Source organism: Varanus komodoensis, unplaced genomic scaffold (genome assembly GCF_004798865.1).
Source record: "Varanus komodoensis strain SLA01 unplaced genomic scaffold, ASM479886v1 scaffold34_1, whole genome shotgun sequence".
Classification (NCBI taxonomy): domain Eukaryota; kingdom Metazoa; phylum Chordata; class Lepidosauria; order Squamata; family Varanidae; genus Varanus; species Varanus komodoensis.
Window position 1 is genome coordinate 4,493,785 of NW_025335854.1, and position 22,521 is coordinate 4,516,305.

The window sequence follows — 22,521 nt, forward strand, 5'->3', positions numbered from 1 at the left end:
ATTTATTTTTAAATGCCCCTTAAGATCCTTAAAGCATTTTGTGCAACTCAAAGGATATAGAGAAACTGATTAATAAAGAAATGACTAAGAACATTGAAGGAGGAGGGGGTACACTTTGCCAGAAAGAGTTAGCCATTGGAGAAATTAGACTGAAGAGCTGCCCCAGGGGTCGGAGTCAGGCAGAAACTGGCCTTTTTATTCTAAGAAGATTGTGTTTTTCCTCCCCAAAGAGGTCTTTCCAATGTAGGCCATTTAAATCTGTTTATGGTTCTATTTTGTTTCTGCTTATGCTTTTTTTTGCAAACACACAATGGGAGGTGGAAGTGGGTAATTCACTAATTTTGTGTGGAATATTCCTTATGTGAGTATAGCCAGTTATCACCCTAGAAAATAAGAATCTTACCATGAACATTAAGATTAAAATATTTTTTGGCACTTCCTGCCATGTTCTCCACAATACAGACATACCTGCCTGTATCTGTTATTTGGGAATTGAGGATCTGAAGAGAGAAGATGAAAATAGAGGAATTATACATATATGCAAAATGAACTGTGTGTTGCCAAAACACACCCTTAAAAGCTCAAACATGTCCAGCTAAATATTCAGTACACTGATCTCACTATTATTTGCCTCATAATTGCTGTACATTCAGAATTATGAGGACAAGCAATCCTGCTCAACTCTGCTTGCTAACATTCCCTTCCCTTCCCTTCCCTTCCCTTCCCTTCCCTTCCCTTCCCTTCCCTTCCCTTCCCTTCCCGGATGGAAATGCTTCCAGAGACTGTTTTAGGGGTGTCCAGTTGGCAGCTATAGTGCAAAGATGGAAATTCAGTCAGCACCACTTGAAAAAAGGGTTATTCTATAATGCAAGGCTTTGCACTATACTGTCCCCCAAAATTTTGATGATCCCAAAGTTCGCCAAACTCTTGCGAGGATTTTTTGGACAGACACCTGCCCTGGGGGAATCTGATGCCTTGAATGAGCACATTCAAACTCCTGAAAAAACACTTTCTGTGGCAGTATATTTGGTCATTATTCTTTTGCCATTTTAATTCTACCAAAGTAAGAAAAAACTTATACGATAAATGAATCACAGACACCATTAATGACACCATTAATCAAAACTATTAACTTGATTACACTCTTGTGGATTGATCAAAGTTAGTGCCTGACCATATGGGCACTGCCATCTTCAAGCATTATCCTCTGATGCATCTTGTAACTTTGCTTAGCCAGGTCTGCCGGTCCCCATCAGCTCATGCCCTTAACTGCTGCCAGTAGGCAAGAGCTGTGACCACCTCCACCTCTTCCACCTCTCCAGGTAAAGCAGATACTCAGTGCACAAGCTTTTGCCAGCAAATCCCCGCTACTTCCAGCGTAGCAAATCAGAGGCAGGAGGAGCCATGTATTGGGCATAGCTCATTGAAAACCAGGTGATGAAGGACACAAATAAACCTTGAGAAAGATGCATCAGACTAACAAAAAACCATTCATCATTGACTCAGGACAGGGATGGCCAGTGTTTTCAAAAACTATTCTGTTCTCCTGGGGACTCCAAGATATTTTGCTGCATGAGCCAACCCATTCCTTGATCGTCAGGCTCCAGAATAAAGTTACCACTGCTTTTCAGCAAACAACTTCAGCCTTACATTCAGCAGTATTTTAAGGAAATAGTGGGAAATGCATTTAAATAAATAGAATCTATACATCTTCTGAGAAATGTCTTGCAAACAGAATTTTCAGTAAACATTTTACCAACACACCCTGCCAAAATAGAAAGAGCTACCAAAGGATGGAGAAGATTGCCTCGTGAGTGGAATCTGGCCAGCAGAAGACAGTAGCTTCACAGTGGCTTCTCAGTGTTACCTGGAGTGTGCTTCCGCCAGCTAAAATTTTGTGCTGGGAATCTCCGGCTAAGAGCTGCCCATCTTTCTGCCAGGTTATGGTTGGAGTTGGGTTGCCACTGGCCATGCATTCCAGCATTGCCATCTTGCTCATAAGCACAGTCACCTCTTTGGGGATATCTCTGTTGGTTCCATAGATAGATGGTGGCACTAGAAAGAACAGTAACATTCGGAAGAAGTGTTTGCTATCTGCAGACATCTTTATGAAATATCTGAGAGAGACTAAAGGGAAGATGAACGTCAAATCTGCAAACAGCCAAGAATGGTCTTTTGAAAACCTCCAAACAACAATGTGTCTGTCTGGTGCACAGAGTCTCCTAAAGATGAATGGTTGAGTTCTAAAATGGTGAAAGAAGGTCAACGATCAGAGAAGAAGGACTGAACATCAAAGAAAAAAGCATATTGGGGATCTCTGGTGAGAGGAAAACACAGTTCGGAGAAAACCTGCTTCCCATGCTTGTTCAGAATATCATTCTCGACAGAACAGGGAGATATAAATATTTGCCCTCAGTCTGAGAAATGTAATATTTAGACCAAAAAAGAAAGAGGCATTTTGTAAAGATGTTCCATTTATCCAGCAAATTAAGCACCGCACTGTGTCATGGAAATATTTATGGAAAAAATTGAGAAGAGGTTCATGGGTCACCTGATCATAACACAAACTCTGCTACATATAAATATCACCGAAAAAAGGAGACAGCTGTCTGTCTGTTTTCCACTGCCTGATCCCAGGGGAGCAGTTGAAAACTCAAATAGACTTGTCTGGATCTGTGGAGGACAAACAAGCTGAAGCGTAACCAAGCTAAGATCGAAGCACTGCTGAGCTGGGTGGAGGTGAGCAGTTGGTTCTTGGACTGCATTTCCCTTGAAGAGTCAGTCCAGTTTTCCTATCTGTGTAAGTGCAGTGGCCAGCAGTTTGGGTTAGACGGGTATGGCTACTGGTCAACTTTTAAAGATGGCTTGGAAACTACAGTTAGTACAGAATGCCACTTCCTTGTGACTGCAATGCATCCCAAAAGGCAAAGCACACATGCATTGGATAAATAAATAATAACCTTTAAGAAACTGAAAGGCTGCAGCATCCAACACCTGCAGCCTAGAATTATTTATAGTAAAATGATTGAATTGCTCAAGGTCCTTCCACATGAGAAATTACTACTTTTGTTATTACTGTTAGCATATGCTGTTTATAATACTATGGACAAATTCCCGCCAAATTAGCTCTACTATTGTAAGTATTAAAATTATATCAACTTTTAAGAATAGAATATTCAAGTACATGAATAGAGAAATGACTGAGAGATAATACAATATCCAACCAAGTTATATCAGCAGCGCCCAGGTTCCAAACATCACACAGGAAGAGAATCCAGATAATAATACTGATAAAAGTAGAACATGCAGATAAAATAAATGGCAATAAATCACGAAACTGTCTGCATATCATGCAGGTGCAATCAAGAGTTCACACAGAATAATGGGCTCCGGTTACAGAACTCCAGATTCTGGCTAAATATCAGGGGGAAAAACCTTGAGAGTTAGCGCAGTAGGACAATAGAACCAATGATCTAGGCAGGTTGTGGGCTCTCCCACACTGGAGGCCTTCAAGATGCGTCCGAACAGCCAGCTGAGAGGGATGATTTCACCTGGAGTCCTTGGGGTCCTAGGGCTGAGCAGGAGGTTGGACCAGAAGGCCTCATGGGCCCCTTCCAGCTCTACTATTCTATGATCCTAAGCCATGGTGCATTATATTTGCATAATGACTTATGCAAGCACAATGCTCAACTGAATGATTTGGAGGAACGATTGGGCCTGTGTAAAGAATAAATTGGTAGATCTCTTCTAGCATTGTCTGAGTTTCTGGCATGAGACCACTGGACATGGTCCATAGCTGGATAAGAAAGAGGGGCAGAAAGGTCGTGTCCCCTGCTACTCTGACATGAGCCTACCAGGGAGTTTCTATTTATTTATTTATTAAAACATTTTTATGCCGCCCCATTCGCTGAAGCCTCGGGGCGGCTTACAACGTTAAGTTAAAAAATAATTATAACATTAAATTAAAAAATACAAACATTAAGTTAAAATGCAAAAATACCAATATAAAATAAGCCGCCCTGGCCAGATAAAATCCAATAATATTAACCATTAAAATACCGCTTCAATAAAAAGGTCTTCGTCTGGCACCGAAAAACAAATAACGACGGCGCCAGGCAGACCTTGGTGGCCGCCAGGGACAGTGCGTGCATGCCCAACCACCTGGTAGATTCATGGCAAATGCTAGATGTTAACTGCGCATTGCGGTAGGCCAGCAGACATGCCACCTTTGCAAATGCATCCTCAGGGATGTCGCTAGAGATACAAGGGCTAATACGGACATTAAAGTCAAGGCTAAGAGAGGCATCTCCACCAGCCAGGTCAAATGTAGTCTTCAGATCCAAGCCAACTCCACACTGTAGCAGATGGAAAGTGAAACACAGTCTTGGCCTTATTTGTTGAAGCTCCGCACAAGTTTAAAGCTGGCTTTTTGAATTAAAACACTGGCAAGACTTGGTAGGCCATTGCACATTAGAAACTTGTATTCCCCAACTTGTATTCATTCTGTGAACTATAATTAAAAACTGTTGCCCAAATCACAGGTGCCTTTCAAATGGATTTTTTAATGCACGAATCAACTAACCTAACCTGTTGATTGAAAAACCAATTTGGAACGATGATCTGATACTCTTAATATCTGCGGCAAGTTACCTTCAAGCATACATGAGATTACGGAAATCAAAGAACGTAAGGTGAACTCACAAAGCACGTAGACATCATAGTGGATGGAATCCTCCCCTGCCTCATTTGCAGCCACGCATGTGTATCTCCCAGCATCTTCACTCTGCGCTCGTGAGATCTGCAATACCCGACCCCCTAGAAGCAATGCAAAACCAAACTTACTCTGAACACAAGCCACTCCCGTGAAATTCTCATACAGCTAAGCTATCAAAAAACACATTTAGTAAATAAAATGAATGAAATGTTTCTATTTCCCTCCCTAGTTGTTTCCTTTTTCCTCTGTGGCCTGTTCCAAGAAGATCCGATGCATCAAAGTCCTTGAGCAGAAGCAGAGTCTTGCTGACGCTCCATTTCCAGCACATCTCCTTCTGGACTTAAAATCTGATACATATTTTCAATCTAGCTCATTCTAGGTAGACAACAATGCTTAAACACTACAGGAAAGATCTGAAAATAGTTTAACTACGTTAAACATTACAAGAATGCATATCATTAGGTATAAAAATTACATTGGGGCTGCACATACACACACACACACAATTTCCTAACTGTTCAGGTGCTAATTCAGCCCTATAACCGTTATAGCTTTGTAGCTGTACAGCAGTACATTCTGTGGACTCAGAGTATGGAGAGTAGAGCTCAGAGGTTTTGGTGACCATCAAATGAAAAGCTCAAAATTCTTCTACAGGTAATGGGAATCGGAAATGGGAGTGTTATTTCTTCTCACCCAGGTTTTTGATTCCATTCCCTCCCTCCTGCCAAGAACCACTTCATGTAAATGGCTATTTGTCTATGTTTCTATTCTTCACGTTATGATTTTTTGGGTTGGTCTCACACGATTCCATTGTGTTTGATTGGCTGGACCCACTGTGAGATTATTTCACAGTGAAAAGTGGATAGTACATTCAATCAAAACATGAAAAAGCTCAAAGTAAGGGAGGAACTGGGCTCTAAATGTTTAAGCCTTTTCCGTTTTAAACTATCTTCTCAAATTCTGCCTTGAATGTCACCTGAAGCAACAAAGGCTCAGGACAATTCCTAATTATGCATCCCCTTAGAAAGTAGGTTTCCATGCCTACCTTGCACATCCCTGAAATAAATCCCTGAACAACATATTTTCCTGTGCATGGCTCATGGTATTTGCATAACAGCATATTAATTAGAAGCATGGAACCACCGACATCCATGCAACTGCTGTGACGGACGCACCCCTGGAGCTTTCTTGATGGGCGCAACCACAGCAGCCATGCACAGACATGGTTACATGCAAATTCCTCCACCTCAAACAGTGGGTGCATGAGCCCAAGAACATGTGCTCCTATACAGGTCAGTGGCGCCCAGACCTAAGAGAAGCATTTATTTATTTAATAGATTTATATCCTGCTTTTTTGCTTTCAGAGCAGCTTACATTGTTCTCCTCCTCCTCCTGCCCGCAGTCTTATCTGTGAGTTAAGTTGGGCTAAGACTCTGTGACTGGTCCAAAGTCATCTAGTTGGCTCCCTGGATGAGCAGGGAGTAGAACCTGGATCTCCTGAGTCCCAGTCCTGTGCTCTTAACCACGACACCACGCTGGCTCTCAATATAAAACACAGCTTCTGCCAAGTATTTCCAAGAATCCCACGTAGTAGTGACCATTATTCAGCAGCCATTGCAGGGAAAAGAGTGGTGACAATTCTCTTTCTTGAAATGAGCATAAAGATGCAGAGCAACTGTTACAAGGCAGGGACCCTTTGCATCTAGTGTGTACACTTGGTGTGTTGCAGCAGACAAAGTTGCTCCCATAAGAAAGCAAACATCGGCAACTCACACAGGAAATTATCCTGACTAATGCTTTTATAATGGCTTGGCTGAATGAGTAAATGAATGAAAATCTATTGCATACAGACCTGGCACTATCAATGCTTTATCACTGGAACTTAGGGGATAACCATCCTTATACCATGTAAGAACTGGAGGGGGCACAGCATTCGTCTCACAGTATAAAGAAAGAGGATTGTTCATGATCACATTTCTGGCTTCTCCTCGGTGCACATCACCAACTTCCCAGACTTCATGTGGTTTTTGGAAACTAGGAGGAACTGTGACAGAAGAAACAGGTGAAAGACGGATTGAAAACAATGGAACATTTAATTCTGAACTTTTTTTCTGAAGAAAAGACTCCAACCACAGCATTCTGTCTTCACGATACACCAAAAAGATTTGAGAAATGGCCGAGAGAAGTCTCCTGTGCAGAACTTAGCCTGTGCAGTGTTTTTCTTGGGCACAGTCCAGAGGGCCTCATATGCAAAAATCTTTAACAAGGGAAGCTGCTATAAACACACACTTCAGTTTCTCCGTAACTGAATGAACATGCTCCTCTCTAGGCAGTGCACAGGAAGCTCTTACTGGCTCACCACATTGAGCATTGTCATGGGTAAACATTCAATATTGTTCTTGTTTATGTTCCCACCTGTAAGTGCACAAGGCATGAGAATTCTTTCATAGAAGGTGCTGAGATATACAGTTGAACCAACTACTTGGTGCTCTTCTGTCCATTCCCCAGTGCTGCCAATGTTCCAAGAAAGAACAGAGGCACTGTGTGGGGCATCCCTCACCTCCACTGGTTCTGGGAGCTTGCAGAGGAAGGGCACAGTTCCATACAAAAGGCCAGTGCCTTCCTCCGCCCCTTGGCAATCATTGTCAGCCATGCCTTCACTATTCTCCCATGGTATCTGCTTTGCAGATCACTTCATTGCTCATTAATAGTCGAATCATAGAAAAGTAGAGTTGGAAGGGGCCAGAGGGCCATCGGGTTCAGTGCTGGACTCCAGGTTAAACTATTCCTCTCAAATAGCTGTCCAATTCCATCCTGAATGCCTCTAGCATGCGAGAGACCACAAACTCCTCAGGTCATGGTTTCTGTTGTCATACTTCTCTAATGGACAGGAACCTGGCTTCCTGAGCCCATTATTCCATGTCCTGCACCTGGCCAGGACCTGGTCCTGGGATGATCAAGAGGAGATCCTGGCCTTCCTCTGTGGGACAGCCTTTAAGCACTGGTAGAATGTTTTTATTACTTGCACACTAGGTACCCGGAGGTGTGGCATGTCTCCAGTTTTCTTCACCACCTACAGGTCAGTAGCATGGTGCCCACATGGCCTTGAGGAATCCAGCCCTCTAGCATTCATGGACTTCCTAACATGCTTGGCCCAATCTTAGAAAGCAAACTTAGCTGAGAGAAAATCACGAATGCTTGAGGAGCAAAGGTTGCACAACCGGAAGCCTTCTTCTCAGTCAGGTGCAGTAGCACCAAGGCTCCTGCAGGTGGTGCACAGTAGGGGACTCTGCTTGCCCAGGGGTCACAGGCAGAGTCCTCATCCCTGGGGAGTCCCACACAAACAACCTTCGTCCATGCCACAGGTGCAGGAGCACAAACAAAGGCGGCTTCCCATGGTGTGAAGAGGGAAGCGCCTTGCTTGCTCATGGGGCTCAATTCCTGGTGTGCAGCCTGCAAATTTAAACTCAGGGCCACAACAAAACCAAGCTCAGTAGGAATTGCTCCATATCCCTACCTCTGGGCATCTTTTTTGCTGTCTGCCAATGTCCCCTATCCCTTAAAAAGCAATTGTTTCAGCAGCTAAGATTCTGTGGAATCTTAATGCTTTTTTCTCTTAATGCAGAAAATGCTGGGTTCCAAAGAGTTTTTTGGTTTATATGTGCTCAGACCCAACTTTTGCCTTGTATTCAATCTTTTGGGCAGGTTACCTGTCCTTTGCCATGCCTTCCATGGCAGCCATCTTGTGACAGTGCCAAGGACAGCTTCTCAGATTGGCAAAGGTGCCCACAGGTACAAAGGTATAACCTTCCCTGACCCAAACAGACAGACAGGAAGGCAAACAGACACACATACCTTGGACGTTGACATCAAACTCCAGCTCATCCTCTCCAGCTATATTTGTGGCTACACAACTGTAACGGCCGGTGTCAGATATCTGAGCTGCCTTGATTTGCAGGATGCGTCCCATGCCTTGGATGGTTAAATGATCATCTGATGCAATAAGCTGCAATGGAATCAACCAAAGGATATGTGAGCATTTCAGGAAATGCTGATACGCATTTCACACATAAAAGATGCCTGCACAAGTTGTGTTTGACTAGGCCAAACGCAGCTGTTCAAGTGCAAACTGCCAGGTTATGCAGCAGAGTTGGGGCCCAAGGGCCCAAGGCAGAGTTGGAAAGATGCTGGACTCAATAAATAAAAGTAAAGGTTTCCCCTTGACGTGAAGTCCAGTCATGCCTGACTCTGGGGGGCGGTGCTCATCTCCGTTTCCTGGCTGAGGGAACCAGCGCTTGTCCGCAGACGGTCTCCATGGTCATGTGGCCGGCATGACTAAACACCGAGGTGCAGGAACGCCGTTACCTGCCCACTGAAGTGGTACCTGTTTATCTCCTTGTATTTGCATGCTTTCGAACTGCCAGGTTGGCAGGAGCTGGGACGGAGCAACGGGAACTCACCCCATTGTGCAGATTCGAACCGGCGACCTTTCAATCAACCAGCCCAGCAGCACAGCGCTTTAAACCACTGTGCCACCTGCAGCCCCTGGTCTCAATAAATAGGCCTCTGTTAATTAAATATGCTTCTGTGCAGGCTGCCCATTTTTTTCAGCCAGGCAGGCATTTGATAGGTGCTTCTGCCACAGCCTTTCTCCATACTGCAATTGCAGGGAAGCAGCCAAGATTGGAAGTTAAACAAGGGCTACCTAGTGCTGGTGGATGACATCTGGGCCACAAGTCACAGAGACCTGACACAAGCCATGATTTCACACTTCACTTTCCCTCCTGCTTCCACCCAAAATTTGAGAATATTGTCATTTCTGATAGTTTATTTGCAAATCGTTAAGAAAAGAGCAGAAGGGGAGGGGAGGAGGGGAGGGGAGGGGAAGAGAAGCAAAAGCCATTTTGGAGGGGATTGTATTATGCTCCCCTCTGCTTTGCCAAAAGAAATAAGAATCATGTTTCTATTAATGTGCTTGCTAATACCGGGACTCTTAACTCTTGCCAAAAGACAGCTTCTGGAAAAACTTAGAGCATCCATTTCTCCATTGATGGGATTTGCACTCATGTCAATGCCTATAAAATTTTATGAGCCAAGACTAATATTCCATATGCCAGTGGATACGAGGGAAGCAAAAATATGGGATGCATTGTAACGCAGAATGCACAAATGGAAACACAAGAAGGAGCAGTGCAAAATTGTGAATTGTAAGTAGGAGGGCAGAGTGCCCTGGGTTGCTCTTCCTGTCTCATCCAGCACTTCCAGGGTTGTGCAGCACAGACATCACTGCCTAAGGTGCTAGATCTCATTGAGCGAGGCAGGGTGGAAAGGCAAACAGCCCTGCAGAAAAGCTTACAGTTTCCTGAAAAACCACTAATTGAAAGGAAGGAAGTTTGTGACTGGCCTGTCCATTCTTGTACCATCGGATGCCCGCGGCAGGGATTGCGTGGGCAACGCATTCCAGCGTCAGGCTGTTGTTCACTCTGATCTTCACCTCTTTCGGGGAGAGACTCACTTCTGCCAAATCCCCTCTGCTTATCGTGGGAGGAACTGCACAGAAAGAAAGAGCCCAAGAATCCACACATCAGCTTCTCACTTCAATCTACACTGAGAAAAGGAACAGGACGGGGAAGGTGATGCCGGTGTGCCATAAGCTGTACTACAACAGGCATGTTCTATTCAGTGCTGCTCCTTTTTTCCTTTATTTTTAATTATTTTAAATTGAGTCTTAAATGCCATGTTTTCAACATTATCAGTGTTACGATGCTGCAGAAAATGCTGCAGCTTTTGCAACCAGAAAAATGCATACAGTACAGGGAAAGATCCCATTACAAGGGACTTAACAAGAGTCACAGGAGGTTCAATATCTTAATAAGCATATAGTTAGCCACAGGAATTCGCTGAGGGTTTTAGATTGGGTTGCAATTATCGAAGGACACAATCCAAAGGGTATGCCTGCATTTTGATGCGTTTCAATGAATACCGGCTTCCAATGTCTTTGGGAGGAGTCTAGAGGCAGAGGTCCCCTCTGGGGTCCACCTACCATGCAAAGCTGATTCTGGATGTCTACAGGGAGAGAGCTTCAGCAGGGAAGAAAGATGGCTGAAGATGCATCATATCTTTGCGGCCACAGTCTCCTGCCTTTTCCCCTTCCAGGAACATCCTGGAAACCCCTCCCCTGAGGTTGTTGTTCGACCTTGGAGAACCAGCTGGCGCATTTGCTTTCCATCCTAGATTTGAGGCCTGGCTACAAGGTTGGAACAATTTCCTGACCTCACCGCTGGTTCTTTGAAAAAGCCTATTGCTGCCTCGTGGGTAGAGGGTTGCTCTGTGTCTTGAGATATGGAAAGATATGGAAAGACACGCTCATGGTTTCTTTGGCGACCTTGCTTGTTAATAAACTCAATCAATGTATGCCGAATTGTACCAAAGGTGTCAGCTTCTTTCTGTTGCTTTCCTGTCCTGCTCTATATAGTTAATTTTCAGCAAACACCATTGAAGATGGTTATGGCATATGAATTGATGGATCTGTAGACTCTTTCCAATTCTGTGCTATTCATTGGCAAGAAACCATAATTATAAATGTTAACAGGTCTTCGTTTGAATTGCTCATTCTTTTACTATAGTGCGAGTGTAGATGAGGGACTTACGATCAGCAGAATGTGGCCTCTAGAATCCTGTGTGAAGGCTGGCCTTCTTTTTATGAAGCTTATCAATTAAAAACTTGGCTGTTCTCATTAGTTCCTTCTGAGTGGATGGCAGCTGTAATATAGCTATCTGCTGCTTGGGCATTTTAACTAGTACAGATTAATCATGTCTTACAAATTAGATGTTTATATGTATAGTGAATACCACTGACAAGTGGAAAATGCGAAGTATAAATTCTGAAATGAATGCATGGCATGAAAGCAGCTGCAATCTTACGCTCACTTACCTGGGAGTAAGTTCCACTGAATTCAATGAGGGTTACTTCTACCAGACTTGGTATGATTGCATTGTGAATGATGAATTAATGAAAATGTAGCAAAGATGTGACCTGGTCGAACATGGTCACCTTGAGTATAGAAGAGACTTGAAATGATGGCATAAATATATTGATGTACATATCACGGTGGCCATCAGAAAATTTGATCAGATTTGACCAGATTTGGCCTCCATTATTCACACAGAATGCATATATGGTATTCTTGTAAAAAGTTGGAAATGTATAGAGTGGTTGTTGAATAAACAGAGGTGACTCCTCATGTAGGGTGCAGCTACTTCTGAGAACCTTATAGCTTATGCTAAAACTATAAGGAATAGCAGACAGAGACACAGTTAAGGACTATGAGGTGTATAAAGCTAATTAATAGAAAAGAAAATACAAGAATAAGAGTCCTGAGTAGAGAATGTGCTGAAAGATAAACCAGGACAAGCACTGCTTCAGGCTGATACAAGGAAGGAACCAGCTGGGAGGAGCGTACACCAACATGGCTTGGCTTTGATTAATAAGTTATTGAGTCATTGAGTGACGTGAGAAGCGGCTGCATGTGAAATTGCAAGCAACAATGCAGAAAGTCCCAAGGCAGGAACTGAACAATATTTAACAAATAAAAGCAAAAAAGCATGCTGGCACACTTACTGTAGACTTTCACTTCATAGTGCTTTAACGTCTCCCCTGCTTCATTCGTAGCTGTGCAGGTGTATCTACCTATGTTATGCTCCTGTGCATTCAGAATCTGGAGGTTTCGACCACCTGTAAAGTTCCCCACCTCCAAGTTAATGTTTGTGAAGTCGGAAGGAACTCTGTATAAATTATAGACATTCTGGTCCACTAATATTCCCTAGGAAACAAGCAACCACGTATTTCAGCACATCTAAAACCTGAATTTGAGAAAGAATTCTGGGAAAATATGCTCAAGCTAGTTTGCCAAACCAGGACTAAAGGTTGGAAGTTTCCTACTTCCACCAAGTATTGCTGTTGGATTAAACATGATGCTAATCAGGCTACAACACCCAGGACTTCTAAGAGGATGGCTATCCCTGAAAAGTCCTGCATCCATTGGTTCTTTGCCTGCGATATGTAAGTAAAGCTGTCCCCACAGGCCAGAATCAGAACGTCAGTTTTGAACCCCACCCCAAGCCCTCGTACATCTAGTTTACCAATGCCAGGAGAAATTGAATGTGCTGATAGCTATACAAGGTTCACCACAAACAGGTAAACCAAGCTAAGCAATATTAATTCCAAGGAGCTACTGCACACCTAAGTGACATGTGAATTAGTCCCAGGCTACGGCCAAACTAGAACGCTCCCTTATGATGGAATTCTCTAATGATTTTGAAAGTGCGCCTGCCCACATCCCTGGACTGCCCTCACATTATATGACAAGGTTCAAGAATCCAACTTCCATGTTCCCTGTTGTGGGAAACATGATTTTTCCAAGTCCCTGTGCTTGCTCTACTTTTTCATTCCTAACTTGAGTTGACCAGCTCATGATAACACCCTACAGTTGATCCTTGCTTTGTTTGATGTTCCCCGTGCACACACAAACCCTGAAGAGATTAAACTCCTGGACAGCCAAGGCCCAGTTCTCGTCAAAGGGGGAGCACTTGAGTAGGTTGAGAATAGCTTAGGAAGCTCACAAGGAAGCATTCCCTTTACGCAGAAAGTAGATTGTACTGGAGAAGGGTTCTAACTTAACCTTCTCTCTGAAAGTTTAATTTTCTCTGCAGAGGATGATTGTTTATAAGAATACTATGTGAGCCTCACACCCACATACCACATACAGTGGTAGATGCCCACTCACACACACCATCTTAGTGAGAGCTGGATTTAAATTTCCAGTAACACAAATATACTGATCATTCCTTTGCCCAAGGATACCTCATCTATTGGTCACATGGACTGTAGCAATCCTTTCACACCATTGTACATCCTTCTCTATGCTGCTTAAACATCCCCAGTGGTACAGTCAAACCCTTTATGAATGTAAGAATCAATGAGGACAAACTCATATTTTAAAAGGATACAAAGAATTACCTGGCAGAATCCTGATGTTCTTATTTGATTCAATAGGAGCGCCATCTTTAAGCCAGGTGATCATGGCTGGGGGATGGGAGTAAGCCTCACAAACCAGGGATGTGGGGTTATTCAAGATGACTGTGACCTCTTCTGTGCCCCCATCTTTATCTGCACCCACAATGAATGGAGACACTGGGCAAGGCCAGAAACAAAAACGAACAAACAAATAAACAAAAAGCTAATCAAGCTCTCGGCCCTTGTGAATTTCATTTGAATCTTCAGATCTGCACAACTGGTCAGCTGGGAGCAAGACGCACCTCAAGACCCACTCAGAGGGCTAGCAGTTCTAGAAGAGGGACGTGGGCAGCTCTCACAACTTACCCGGAGTGCCCTGCTCCAGTCTTGACAACACATCTGCAGTGCTTGCTCCATTCCCCTTCTCCTCCCCCACATGGCCGGTACCAACCCCACAAAGTTTTCTCAGCAATATTGCAAGTAGAGATAAGGAGGTAAATTTAATGACAGATTCAATCCAGCTAGATCCATCATCTTCTTTGGAAGGAAACCCATTTTTTCTGCATCCTGGAAAACTTACCAAGTACATTAACACTAAAGCTTTTGCTCTTGTCTCCAGCAGAATTGGATGCAATGCAGGTATATCGCCCCGTGTCTGCTACTTGTGCATTTATCAGGTGAAGTAAGTGTCCATTAGACATTAATTGATGACCATCAGCCTCTTGAAAAGGTTGCCCATCTTTTAACCATGTAACCTCTGGAATGGGGTTCCCTTTTTAGCAAAAGTATACAAGATATATGTAGACATTAATGACTGCACCCTGCAACAAAGTTTCCCTGTTCAGCAGGTCTTTAAAATTAAAATATAAAGCTATTGTATAAAATTTGCAACAGCACTTAGAGTGAAACTATACAGTATATAAAATATATAATCATCATCATCATCATCATCATCATCATCCAATTAAAACACTGGGTAAATAAAAATACTTTAGCCTGGGGCCAAAATGAATAAAGGGGCAGTACCAAGAGTACTTCCCAGGAGAGCAGATTCCACAACAGGGCACTACCACTAAAAAGGCCCTTCCCCAGTAGCCACCCTTCCAGCCTCTTTGCTCTCACCAACCTGCCTGGGCACTCTGGTCATGTCGTGCCTGATGGCTCGACAGAGACGTCGACTCACGAGAAAGAGTCAAATGTTCACAGTGCGAATCAGACATTGGAATAAGGGGACTTATACTTGGGGCCCAGAAACCGAATGACCCCTCTGCAGCACGACTATGAGACCGCTGAGCAAATAACGATGAGGCTTCTGCATGGGTGGCTTCTCCTCATCCTGACTGAGGGGCGACTGCACTGCTCGGAGTTTCCCATTAGAGCTTATCTGTTGCATTGTAAATCTTGCAGAAAGTAGCAATAAAAGACTTTAGTTTTATGGCCGGCTGCTGTGTGAGTTAATTGGAGACGCAAGTTATGACCTCACAACAGCTCATCGAATAATTCCACCTACACCCGAGACCCAACTGGAGTGTACCAAGATAAGAGACTTCAGTGTGGTGGCTGAATTTCTGTGGAACAACCTGCCACTGGAGGTCAGGAAGACAACAATACTGTGCTGCTTCCAGCACCTTCTGAAAACTTCTCATTTTCCAGGAAGCTGTTTGGGTTGACCAGTTTTTATTGATCTTCTGTTGTTATTGGTATTCTGCTGTTATTGATATTCTGTTTTAATAATGTCTTTTATTTTTTATCTTTTTATTATTCATTGGTCTGGAATCTGCATGTGTAAATAATGTAAATAAATACATCAATATGTATTACATGTTGAATACCTTAGTTATTGAGTAGATTAGAAATGTGCTAAAATAAATGCATTGATTAATAAAGTTGGTATATTTTAAAGCCACGAGTTGTAGTGCAACATTTGGAAAAGTGTAAAATCTTTGCACTTTTGGAAGGTGGAAATCAGGTTGGTTGGCTCCAAGAAGCTTAGCCTGAAGCTATGGAGCACAAAAAGGGAAGGCCATTCCCTTGCCCTATATACAGATTTGGCAATTCATGGGGCCATAGAAAGTATCAACACAGAACCCTTGATAGGATGACTAGATGCATGGCATCCAATTCAGCACAGGACTTTTCTTACCTGTAGCTTCACATGTGAGCACAACACTCTGCTTTTCCTTCACTTTCACCTCTTCCAGTTCAGTTTCTCCAGCAATGTTGGGTGGAACTTTTATATTATTAAAACAAACACACAAACACCACAGGGAAAACATCCACATGAGAACAGAAATGCACAAGAAGACTACCATGAGTCAGTGTCGAGATTTAGAAACACAACACCATTGTCAACAACCACATTCCCAAAAATGTCATGTGAGGAATGCCATACCTGTATGACATGTATGATAAATTCTTACATGCATTAAGGAAGGAATCTTACAGCCTCCCAACCTCATTTGCATGACTTTAGGACTCTTTGGAGTTCATTGGCGACTGGCCTTGGAGTGAGAAAGAGGGACATGGAAGAGGGACTGTGGACTCAGACCAATTCCAACTGGCATCCCAGATTCCTTCCCTCTCCTTCCACAGCACTATATCCTGATGGATAAAAATGGCCATCTAGAGAATATACCTGGTGTGAGGTGTGATGGTGGAAGAGATCACCTCACATGCCTTTTTTCAGGCTCAGGTTGCACACTGAGGTTCAGAGGATTGCCCACATTGGGCCCACAGTCCTTAGTCCTGCATCCTAAGCTAGGTTCTTTCTCATCCCAAAGAGGTTAAGTCAAGTGAAAGAACACATATACATTCCACTACTGTTGCAGAGCTTGGGTGGATAAAGTCATAGGTCTGGTTCACCTGTAATGCTAAACTGTGGCTTAGCACTACATGCATGAGCTGGAATGAGTCCAAGCAAGGTTTGGTTCTGGCCATCCTCCTTGCCACCCCCACCAGCCAATCCTCTCCTCCAGTGTAGCCAGAGAAAGACTAGCATTGACTTTCAGTTTCCCCCTAACTCTGGTTTGGCACTGAATACAAACCAAGAATGGTGGTTTAAAACAAACTTTGCTCACTTGCCAAAGAAGCTGATTTCCAGTCATGAGCTATGAAGCCGACTGGTTTAATGAACAAGTTTGCATGTGACAGGAAGCCAAGATAAGGGGGAACCTGAACATGAATGCCAGTTCCTTTCCTGGCCACACAGGATGTCAAAAGAGGAGAAGGGAATGGACCAACCCACAATTGAGTGCAAACAAATTCAATCTGTTTCCATTGCTGAAAAAAAGGTTAACACAATTAGCACAGTAGCTACAGTGTACCCAAATATATTCTGAAGCACCCAGATATGTGTGTTTCAACACAACACTGATTCTCTGATTGTTGACATTTGCTAAGATTCTGAAATTTCCAACAAAATACCATTTTTACAAACTACACTTTCCTAACCTGGAGGCCACCAGTTGGCTACACTGGTTTTTCATTGGGACTGAAATTTAAAACAGAGGAACTATTCATTGATGGTAGCAAGAAAACAATCCTATATTTATTCCTGTATTACATTTCTGTACTGCCCAATAACCTAAGTTCTCTTGGCAGCCTAGTCCTTCTGCCAGTTCTGGACTCACCTAAAACAGAAAGGTCAAAGCTTTTCCTTTCCTCTCCCACAAGGTTTGTCACCACACAGGTGTAACGACCTGAGTCTTCTACATTCACCTGCATTAAGCGCAACATTCTTCCACCTGAAAAGCAAAGCCATAACTCTGCACATTATACTGAAATCTCACTTTTGCATTCAGTTTCCTGCATGCTAACAAAAGCTGATGCCTTTCTTTTACAGCAAATTTGCTCAGAATCATTTAAAAAGTTCTAAAAACAGAATGACAAGTCCTCATTGTTACATCAGCAACAAAACTCCTTTAAAATGTGTTTCTTAATGGGTTCCTTAACCTGATTGAAGTTTCAAAATACAAGATTATTTGCTTATCCATTTATTTCTCATGCATACATTTATACTGCCAAATAACTTTCTAGGTGATTTTTTTAGATGGCTTTGTGCAATTCCCCAGTGAAATCCATCCTCAAGTATTATTAAATAAATAAAAATCATTTATTGATTAATAGTTTCCTACTTAGAGATATTACGTCAATGTCCCTTCCCTTCCACTGTTCTTAACCAGTGGAAACAGCATAAAAACATGAATGCATTTTTTGTTTTTGTTTTGCACAATACACACACACATCCCCGTCACAGTTTACTGATGCCTTTCAAAGCAAAACTCCCAAAACTCCAATAAGGCACTTAAGCAGCTTTCCACAGGAAGTGACTCCAAGCTGAATAAGGTTTGCAATGAGGCAGCAGGGAACCCCCTGAGATTAGAAACGTGCCTCTTTCAGCCTCTCATGAACTTGGGGAAGGTACAATGAGGAAACATGACAGAGACATAACTACTTGCGCCATAGCTGCTACACAGCCGTCCAATGGCCCCTGGGCTTGTAAACCAGGCAGCTCAGGGTGTTTCCAGTCCCCCATCTTGAGGCTGTAAACACTCCTATGACCTGAAAACATGGGATCGGACTCCTTGTTCCCTCTCCCCTCTCCTTTAAAGCTACTATGGAAAGCAACATGGTGGCTATTTTCCAAGGTTTAGGTATAGGGGTCAAAAAGGGAGCCCTCTGGTGGGTAGGGAAGGAACTTTTTTGGTTCTATGCTCCTTTTCCTCTCCCCACCCTTTTATTTATTTTTTAATAATTTAGAGGAGCAAGATTTAAAATTGCTTCCATCCTTCCCCTGTCCTGCCCACCTCTTTCTGCCAGGGCATAGACTATCTGAAGGAGTCTATCCTGTTCCCTTAAAATTAAGTGTATGGATGAGTTAGGATATGAATGTGGCTCAAATTGTATTCTAATGATTTCCCTCAAGAAATTGCAGGTGGAAAATAAGCCCATCAGTCAAGGTGTTCTCCACATACCCTTCTCTCTGACTTGCCGGGGTCCTATGTGCAGAATTACCTTTATGCATAGAGGCACCAAAGCTGGTCCACTAGTCATCAGAAGTGATATAATCTCACCTTCTTGCTGTAGGAATGGAGTCATATTTTTTTGGCCTTAATCTGATGGTGAGAGCATTATGTGTTCCTTTGAATGTCAGGGCCTCGTCCTTCTGGCTGACTTTCCCCTGACACTAGACACTATTTGCAGATCACATGTATACCTGTGTATTTCATTCTATTTTCAGTCAACCACAAAAGAGAGACTTCACCGAATCTTTCAGGCAAAAAGTGACCTCTTCCCCCTCTTACCTGATAGGATTCTCACAGCGCTACCCAAAGAGACAGGCTGCCCAAACTTCAACCATGTTATCGAAGGATGGGGAATTCCTGAAGCTTCGCAAACCAGGGTGACAGGGTTTTTCTCCACTATGCTGATATTTTCAGGCACAGCCAAGTCACCTGCAATACTCGGTGGGACTATAGAAGCCCCAAACAGACAAGATCAAGAGCCATAAGAAAACACGATGCAGTAATTCTGCTTCTGCATAAAATAATCCACAAAGAAAGAGGAGAGTCGGGCTCCAAGCACTTGCGGTCGCAGTTTGCAACAAGTGCTTAGAAGAGTAGTTTGCTTCAAATTCTGAGGGTGACACAAGCTGTGGGGTGATCCTTTCAAGGATACCCCAAATTTGGATGACCCCACAGTTATTTCCCTTCCTTCTCAAGGAAGAAGCAGGCCATCAGCCAACCTAAAGAAATTATTCTTAAGGGGATAAGAGGCAATTCATCTAGATTGCAGACCTTCTAAAGACAACAGTCTAAATTGTTTGTAATTGTTTGTTCAAAAATTAGGGGGCAGAGAAAATTTGGGGTGCAGGGATTTAATCAGCTTCTTGGCACAGGGCTGGAAGTGTTTGGCTTTCCACATGATGTGGATGATTGCTCTCATGATCATGGACCATTGGCCATGCTGGCTGGGCCTGATGGGAGTTGGATTCCAGCAACTTCTAGAAGGTAACGGGTTCCACCCCTGCTTTAGAGGCTGCCATGTATAGAACAAAATGAAATAAGAGCTATGCAAAGGCTAATCCTTCCCCCATCTCTGGACAACAAGAACAAATTTCTACTTGCCACGTGTCCAGGAGTGGAAGACAGAAATGTGCCAGACCATTGCTCTGTCTAGCCCCGGCAGTGGCTCTCTAGTCTTTCAGTAGGGGATCTTTTCCAGTTGGGTTTGAAGAAGCTGTGGGTTGGGCCTGGAACCCTCCATGGACAACCCAACTACTCTCCCATTGAGCCAGAGCCCTGAAGATGTTACTCTCCCCATCATACATGATGTTGTTCAACACTGGAAACACCAGAATGCCAACATCCATTTTCCTTTGCCACGTAAAGTACACATTGGCCTAACCTCACCTCACCTTTCTCCATTGCATGGAAACAGATTTTTCATCAACGGTGCAATTGCTGCTGGCATGAATAAATTCACTCTGTAAGGGGAACACCTATGTGTGTGTTTGGTTGCCTGGAAGGTCGCCAAATAAATGAACATCCTTTCCCCAGTGCCATAAGAGGCAGTTTGCCAGTGGCAGAAAAACAATGCAAGTTACTTGATAGAAGTCTTTGCTGGGAATCCTGCACAGAGTTGCTTAACTCCACTTTGCTTCATTGAGTTGGAAGAACCACGGACAGGATTTCAGGCACTGTCTCTAGGAGCAGAGAGGCTCAGCTTGGAATCGGTTCCATCAGCTCTTTCAATTCACAGACTTGTGGAATTGTGCAAAAAGGCCTTTGCTTGCTTCAGTTGTTCCGTTGTAATTGTGGAAATGTGCCGTATGTAGTAAAATACTGACATATGCTATTGCAAGTGTTCCTGTGTTATTGTTCAGTTTGATAAGGTGATATATATATATATATATATATATATATATATATATATATATATAATTGTGATATGTATATGTGTGTGTGTATGTGTGTGTATATATATATCACAATGATCCATCCAACCACTTTCTTGGGAACAAAAATGAATGCAGCAGAGCTCTACCATTGATAGCAACAGAAAAGCTTCCATTTCCAGGAGCAAACCCACATTCAGGCATTCATTCTTAACAGATAAAGGTATTTCTCTTGGCCTATACGATGACAGAATAGAAGGGAGCACGCCCAGCCCAAGTTTTTAATTCAGAAACCATTCAAGGTTTTGCACCCGATTCAACTCCCTTTAATTACTATGCATCTCCTCCTTATCATGCCCTGCCTTTTCTTCTGCTGGCATAAATCCTCACACCTCCATGCAAACGAGGAGCTTTGCTCCCACTCCTACAAAACAGAGTAGCTCATTTGGCCCCAAATGTACACCTTTGCATATCTCTTCTGTTGTACATGTTTCCCTTGCTCACCATGAACGCTCAAGTCATATTTCCTGTCAGCCAGTCCTGCCACATTCACAGCAATGCACACATAGCGGCCAATGTCCGACACCTGAGCGTGCGTCAGCCGAAGACGACGTCCTTCATTCAGTATTTCAACTCCTCTCCCATTGACTAATGGCCGAGCATCCTTCATCCAGGAGACAACTGGCTGTGGGATACCCTCCGCCTTGCATTCTAAGGAAATATTTTTCCCTTGGGTCACAGTTACATCCGATTGTGGGTTCCTGCTGTCCAATATAGTTGGACGAACTATTCAGAGAAAGAAAATGATGTTCCAAACTTTAGCATCAAGAGTGCAGCTTCTGAGAGCAAAACTAAACCTAGTGTGGGAAATTGGGAAAGGTGACCTACCGTAGACTAGTAAATTATATTCCTTCTTTGCTAGTCCAGCTATGTTTGAAGCCGTACACATGTATGAGGCTGTATCTGATTTCTCTGCAACAGAAATTTGTAGCTGCCTTCCTCCAGATAACATCCTGGCCCTTCCTGCAGGGTCAGCCAGCAGTGGAGAACCTGCAAAGGAAGTACTCTCTCAGATATAAAATACAGACTATAGGATAAGGTGTTACACTTATTTCAGGATTCTCTGGAAGTGAATGGCTGTGTTTGGAACATCAAATTTCAACCAAATTCCTAGTATATAAATCTTCATGTCATTACATGCAGGACCTTTGCTCCTCTCTTTGTGGAAATTCCCATTAACCAAAACTTTCCATCCAAACAAACCTGGATATAACCGTTTTGCAGTTTGGCCATGATGAGAGGCTATCAGTAACTATGGTTTCCCAGTTTGTTTATCAGCTCACGCAAAGGTATGTATGATGCAGATTAGTGTGGAAGCAGGAAGCTTATTTTTATCTCAGTTTATTCAGCCAGGATATGAATGTCTGAGCACAACCGCTCTGCTTCAATTGTCTCTCTCAGCTAAAAATGCAATGAAGTTCCAAGCTACAACTATTCCTCCCCAGAGTACAATAGTCAGTGAGGGATGGACACAGACAATGTTGGTGTTGTAGAGATCACAATGTCCTTAGCCTGTTCTGCCTAAATGATGGCATCCTTGTCTATTTTATTGTAGGTTAAGATGATATAGATGCTTACAGTTTAGTGGTCAGAACTCAGACAGAAAGACTGACAGCTCTTGCTAGTTACAACAGAGCCTCTAGTCAGTCTTCCGGCAGAAGAAGCAGGAGGCAAGTGGGGGGGAGCTGCATTTTTGTAATAACCCCCCTTTTTTTACATTTTGTATTGTTAAACCATCCCGAGACTTCAGTGATGAGATGGTTTACAGAAGTTTTAAATAAATAAGTATACAAACACATGACATTAATGGTTCCTTGGCTCCATTCATTTAAATGG

The 22,521-nt window shown here is 43.1% G+C and overlaps 1 protein-coding gene across 1 annotated transcript in view; it reads right to left on the reverse strand.

The window, feature by feature from the left end:
- The window catches only part of HMCN1 (hemicentin 1), a 229,012-nt gene that overhangs the window by 64,223 nt on the left and 142,268 nt on the right, over positions 1-22,521 (reverse strand). The window contains exons 44-57 of the mRNA XM_044439180.1: positions 21,514-21,675; positions 21,130-21,411; positions 19,034-19,201; positions 17,360-17,473; positions 15,874-15,960; positions 14,311-14,502; positions 13,734-13,907; positions 12,336-12,449; positions 10,119-10,264; positions 8,570-8,720; positions 6,567-6,758; positions 4,702-4,815; positions 1,868-2,055; positions 404-500 (exon numbers count right to left, since the gene is read on the reverse strand). Coding sequence (XP_044295115.1) covers positions 404-500; positions 1,868-2,055; positions 4,702-4,815; positions 6,567-6,758; positions 8,570-8,720; positions 10,119-10,264; positions 12,336-12,449; positions 13,734-13,907; positions 14,311-14,502; positions 15,874-15,960; positions 17,360-17,473; positions 19,034-19,201; positions 21,130-21,411; positions 21,514-21,675 — 2,181 coding nt within the window. The remainder of the gene's footprint in view (positions 1-403; positions 501-1,867; positions 2,056-4,701; positions 4,816-6,566; positions 6,759-8,569; positions 8,721-10,118; positions 10,265-12,335; positions 12,450-13,733; positions 13,908-14,310; positions 14,503-15,873; positions 15,961-17,359; positions 17,474-19,033; positions 19,202-21,129; positions 21,412-21,513; positions 21,676-22,521) is intronic.